The sequence below is a fragment of the Sinocyclocheilus rhinocerous genome, unplaced genomic scaffold (assembly GCF_001515625.1).
Source record: "Sinocyclocheilus rhinocerous isolate Xijiao unplaced genomic scaffold, SAMN03320098_v1.1 scaffold334, whole genome shotgun sequence".
In the NCBI taxonomy this organism is placed as follows: domain Eukaryota; kingdom Metazoa; phylum Chordata; class Actinopteri; order Cypriniformes; family Cyprinidae; genus Sinocyclocheilus; species Sinocyclocheilus rhinocerous.
The window spans coordinates 273,693-279,900 of record NW_015658500.1 but is presented as its reverse complement, the minus strand read 5'-3'; the positions used below and the strand labels follow the sequence as shown (position 1 = coordinate 279,900).

Genomic DNA, 6,208 nt, shown 5'->3' with positions numbered 1-6,208 from the left:
ATGTACAATATGTAAGTTTTCGCCACTAGAGGTCGCATTTTCAAAACAATAACAAAGGCGAAGTTTGATAACGCTATGAAGGAGGATGTTCACAGATGAGGTAATTTTTTTATTACCTGTACCTTCCATAGTTATACAAACAGCGAATAAATTATACAGAGAATGCAAGCAAAGAACATTTACATGGTTATAATGCGCAACACTATAAAAACGCATAAAAAATCATGGCGCAATGCTGCGGTCAACACTTTTCATTTAATTTGCATTTTATTCGCGACAGCCATAATGGATTTAGTTTAACTGTACAGCAGCATTTGTGTCTGTGTGTTGCCATAGTTTCTACAAGCGGAAACTGAGGATATGCAGATATTACATCATTGATCGGTGACAATGACCAGGGACGAGTCATTATTTATAATTGGAATTTCTCTGGATTTACAAATCCTTGGGAACTTTTTGAATAACATAAATACACAACTGCATAAAATATATAACACTGTGCAAGTAGTTTTTGGATATTTAATATGAAAATCTTACATATTGTACCTTTACGAGTCCACCCCAAAGTCTCTATAAATGTGTTTTTGAATACTTTTGCTCTATTCTACACTATTTTGTAGTATAACTAGTGCAAGTATGGAGTACCCAAATGATGTAGTTCTTCAAATGCAAAAACAAAGTGTTATATATTCCACACTTTATGCACTATATGAACAGTTTGAGGTTTATAGGCCTAATATACGGATGGATAGATGGATAGACAAATGGACGGATGGAAAGAAAGACGGATAATTACACAGATACATGGATGGATGGATGGATGAATGATGGACGCATAACAAATGGATGGATGGATGGATGGATGGATAGATAGACAGGATGGATAGAAGAATGAATAGACAGGTAATTACTCAGATCGATGGATAGATTGATTCATAGATAAATGCATGGAAGGAAAGAAAGAAAGAAAGAAAGAAAGCCCATTCTTTAAATTCTGAATTGTGCACTAACCATGTTGACAGTATGTTCCACAGTAATGATTATTATGTGTACACAGGAGAAATAAACTCACCTTGCAGTCACACCCCATCTGATAGCGCTGACTGAGGCTCTTCTTCTGGGTGGCACTCATGGATTCCCAGGGCATGATGAGATCACACAGAGTCACGTGCATCTTGCCGTTGGCCTCCGCCTTGCCTGGAAACACAATGTGCAGACAAAACAATCTGAACCGTCTGCGAACATCTGATAGTCACAGACACAACGAGGCCCAACAGACAAAATAACAGCACGAGAACACAATAACAAGTCGCCACGTTTATAAACCGAACCCTTCTTTTAGTCATCTATTGTTCTGTATCATGACTGAACCACGTTATGGAGGTCACTGGAGAGTCAAAGTGCAGATTTGGTGAAAAACGCTACATGCAAAAGCTTGAACCCTGATGGTGGAGAATAGGAGTAGCTAACCACAATTTGGGACTTCACAAAATGGGAGGGAACATACAAATACAATGACATAAACAACCTCAAGATGGTTTCTATTTTTGCCCAAAGCGAAGGTTTCTGAAGATCTGCTCTGGTTACAATCTGAAACCTGGGTAGTGTCTACTCAGTGTGGAGAAGGGAATGTGTGCCTTGAAAACACAACCTCAGCAGTTACTCTGCACTACAGGATCAGCTCTCTCATTATTTGACCTCCCCTCCTCCTCTAAAACTTCAGCTTTAAAGGCAATTGCTACCCTCCACAGACCTCTGCCTTGTCAACTCTGTAATTTGGGCTCTGCTGGAATTATCTGAGATGGGGAAACCAGAAGTTGTCTGTGTTCATCTTTTGACGTTCTTTTATATTCTGTGTTTTTTCCCTTCAGAGTTGCCTGCTCAGCAAGTTCATTAGAGAGAAGAGAAGAGTACTGAAACCCAGCTGTAAATTCAGCACATTGTACATCAATAAGTCACGGTTCGTAAACTTCTGTCCTGTCTGAAAACGGATCGCCTTGAGTGAAGCATGAGCCAACTGGCAAGTGCTTTGCTGTGAAGGCAGTAACCAATAGCATTGTGTGGTTAGACTGTACATTTATTTGACCAAAAACAACAGCTGCAGAGAAATGACAATTTTTTTTTTACCTGAGATGAGGTACTCCTTCTTGCCGTTAGTGTCCAAATTCGTCACCCCACACACTGCAGATGTGGGCGCGGTGAAGATCACGTCGATGTGGCGATCCGGGCCTTTGAACATCTGAGAGAGGAAAACAAAATCTCTTGTTTTATTCAATGCAAGACATTTTCATTATAGGTTAGATCTGAATAACAGCTGTCATCTTCATCCCTCACCTTGATCTGTTTAATCTCATATTGGATCCGCTTGATGGGGTTCCCATAAATATCATTCCCAGAATCCACTTCTTTTTTTCTGGATATTTAATTAATTTGAAGTTCACTCCAATATTATACATCATATATATATATATATATATATATAGATTAAATATACTTACAAAAATTATCAATGTATAAAATTTCATCTTAACACATTTATAAGAACACCCAGATAATGGGATTTTTGTGTATGTGTGGTTTCAGTTCTTCCTACTTTATTTATTTGTAAAATTCAGAATACATTTGAGTACAAAAAGATGTTGATATATCATGATTTGTTCATGATGATTTCATGCACAAAAAATTTGTTGCATACACAAGGTTAGTGAATGAGACCCAATATTTTCTTATTGTGAAATCCATTAAATGTGCAAACCAGAAGATTTTATTTAGACATTATATGGGGAGGGGACTTGCTTAAACTTGTATAAAAATGAATGGAATTAATTGTAACTTTTAATATAGCAGCAAAACCATTGCTATCAGATTTTATTCCTTATTTGCTATGTTATTTTTCCACAATTCCAAAGATTTCGGTTTTTCACTATGTGGAAAATAATGTGTTTTTTGAACCTTAAACCACATAAACACATTTCATTACACCAAATACACAAAATAATGTTCATTTTAGCAACATCATATGACCCCTTTAAGTAGATTGGAGACAGGAGCTGAACTTGCATGGGGCGTTTCCAAGATGGCCGCCGAGTGGACTGACTTGCCTTCTTGGGACTAAATGTGTAATTTCTGTTAGCGCAGCATTGCTGAAACGAAGCAGGGGATTTCCAATTCCCAGCACACCTTGCACAGGACTGAATGGGGTGAGTACAAGTTGTATTTAAGTGTTATTTGAATTGTTTTTAACAAGATGAGAAATAGGAGGTTTTATTGTTATTTTGGAATAGAGAAATGTTTCTGTTATGTTGGTGTTTTGGGTTATCATTGTGGTGAGCTTGAGCTTAGGTTGGTAAAAAACTGCATTTATCATGCTAACATGCACTGTTCTTAGCTATACTTTAACTGCAAGAGATTCAGTTGGGTTAGTTTGACATGTGTCATTTTATTGTTTTACTCAATTCAGTTATGTTTCCAGTGCAGTTTCAGTTTACAGTTTAATTCAATGTTGAGAAAACCCATATCCAAAGTTTAAAAACCACTGTCAACAACTAAATTAAGTTCAGCCAAAGAATCATTTTTTCTAAGTGTGTGTAATCTTCTCAATGTTTTTCCACCACTACTTGGACTCAGTAAAATATACAAGCTACAGCACAAGGGCTGTAGAGATTCTGTCACGTCATCATAAAAAGATGAAAAGGCACATGACTCTTGTACTGTACTTTCTCCATGCCACCTCTCATCTGAGGCCTTGTCTAAACACCAGCGAGAGGTCTCTCTCATTTAAAGAGAGTCATGCTCCCAAACCCAAATCCCATTTCCTGCAAGTTGAGTGTTTGCAGCTGTCCAGCATTTCTTTAACTCTCTTTGTCAGGTCAGCCAACATGCGGCAGACACGCCTCCTCTAGAGAAGCTAACACATGACAACCTTGCACTGACTCATTCATTCTCTTGCCTTTTATACTCACCCTTATTTTCCTAAATCGTTTTTAAATGGCTGTTATTTTTTTCACTGAAGTACTGCACGGAAACATAGAATGGAACTTAAATGGATGAAAAGAAGCATCTCTATCATTCAATCTATCACCCTCCACAACCCTAAACTTCAGCCGTGTCGTCCTCATACAGTCAGCTTTACTTTAACAGAAGAGTAAACAGCTGCAAACCTTCTAATATAAACTGTGTATCACATTTATACAAACTCTGCTGCTTAAACTAGCAGAGCAGAACTTAAACAATGATTTCATGCTTTATTGTTAGTCTGTTAAGCAGAATAAATTGTATATGTTATTGACTGGTGAGGGGAAAAAGCTGGATGGGAAGTTGAGCATCAGTCAAAGATCATGTGAGATTTCTGATTTTTGCATGTCCAAAACAACATTCGACCCCATCGACTTTTGGTATATTGACAAAAAACACAACATTTATCAAAATGTCTTCTTTTGTGTTCCACAAAAGGTCATACAGGTTTGAAACAATGTGAATGTAAGTTAATAACAGAATTTCATTTTGGGTGAACTATTCATTCCAGTCAGAAAAATGTAGAAGTGTCTTTACATTATATGTAAAGTACTATGTATGCAATCAACTGCCATTATTGCAAAATCACTGACAGGGTGATTAGGTCATTCTGAAGTGGTGTATTTTGCAATAATGACCAGATGAATATTCATTTTCCGACTTATTATATGGTTGCTTACTAAACAAGTAAACAAATGGACATGAGTAGATCAGTATAATAAAATGGTCACATGGTGGGACAATGATCAGTTATACAGTTTATACAAAAAATTTCACTGCAGAATGTTGTGATTGACCAATCAGGATCAAGTATTTCAGAGTTGTGTAATATAAACTATAAAACCAAGTGGCATTTATTTTTAAGAAATATAACACAAACAGACATTATAGAACATTCTATTCAAGCATTTAAGATGCTTTCTAGTTGTCAAATGCTAGTACAAATTATTGTATATTCATAATTTTATGTAAGTGTTGTGATATTCATAATTGCTGTAATGTGTTTTACAGGATATTGATCTAAATTCGAATAAATCAATCCATATATGAATCCCATTTCACTGTGCTGTGAAATGAAGTACTGCTTATGAGCTATCCCTATAAAATGGTGCTGTTGTTTACCTGTTGGTCTTGTCTACATTTGCCTAGTAAACCAGCGATGAAACAATTACAGGCTAATGTTGCCCTCAAAGCTAAACTTGTCTCAGTAAACGGGTGGATTGTGTCGCTGCTTGGCAAACTGTTTGCTTATTGTCCAGATATACACTGGAAGTCACACTTTTTGCAACATATTCACCCAAAAATAACCAGTCCTTCCCATGTCCACAGTGTACATAGACATTTGGTCACCTAAATTGAGGATCAGTGTCAATATGCAACATTTACTGTATTTGTGTTGGCAGTGCCTCTGGCAAGAACAAGAAAGGGGAACAGATATTTTAAGTTTCTGGGGTATTTCATGGGAATACCCACAAAGTGAAGCAACTTCACAACACCAATGACAGTTTTGCTGTCCTTTATTTAAGCATTGTCTACTGCAGTTGGTTTGTACAGTATATTAAATATAAGTGACCCAGTGCAGTTCCAAACTCATGCGTTTTGTAATGTAATTGTAACGATTCAGTCCACTGAAGGCGAGCGTAGTGAAGAACTAGTGCAGTTTATTCAAAACAAGGTGAAATCCAAACAACACATGACAAACCGGGAAATTAAACTAAGATCATGAATACAAAGCAAAAGACATGAACACCAACACAACCCAAAACAAACCCTGACAGTAATCTATATTTTCTTTTGTTTACAGCTTTCATGGATGAATGAGGGTATGACACACAACCTGTCCATGTTGGCTTCTGGCTAATTTGACCAGCTTCTACCAGCCCTGCTGGAAAGACCAGCTTAGACCAGTATGAATTGGCTGTTATGCAAGTTAGTGGAGGTTTGATGCTGGTCTATCTGGTTGACAAGCATAACTACACTGTTTACCATTAAAACTAACTGGTGAAGTCAGTCTTGTTGGCTAAGCTAGTTAAGAAGCATGATGAAACAAAATTCAATACAACATATGCTGAGCTTTTTTAGAAGTGACAGATGCCACTTCTTTTTTAAGACTTATGCATTTCAAAATGTCAAATTTCTATCAAACCGAATGAAGTCATATTTAATTGGTGTACACTACCGTTCAAAAGTTTGG

The 6,208-nt window shown here is 36.9% G+C and overlaps 1 protein-coding gene across 1 annotated transcript in view; it reads right to left on the bottom strand.

The window, feature by feature from the left end:
• Window positions 1–5,859, bottom strand: part of LOC107722175 (metalloproteinase inhibitor 2-like) — a 7,436-nt gene extending 1,577 nt beyond the window's left edge. Inside the window, exons 1-4 of the mRNA XM_016530428.1 lie at window positions 5,852–5,859; window positions 2,335–2,413; window positions 2,128–2,239; window positions 1,073–1,197 (exon numbers count right to left, since the gene is read on the bottom strand). Of these exons, the coding sequence (XP_016385914.1) occupies window positions 1,073–1,197; window positions 2,128–2,239; window positions 2,335–2,413; window positions 5,852–5,859 (324 nt within the window). The remainder of the gene's footprint in view (window positions 1–1,072; window positions 1,198–2,127; window positions 2,240–2,334; window positions 2,414–5,851) is intronic.
• Between the last annotated feature and the right edge of the window lie 349 nt (window positions 5,860–6,208).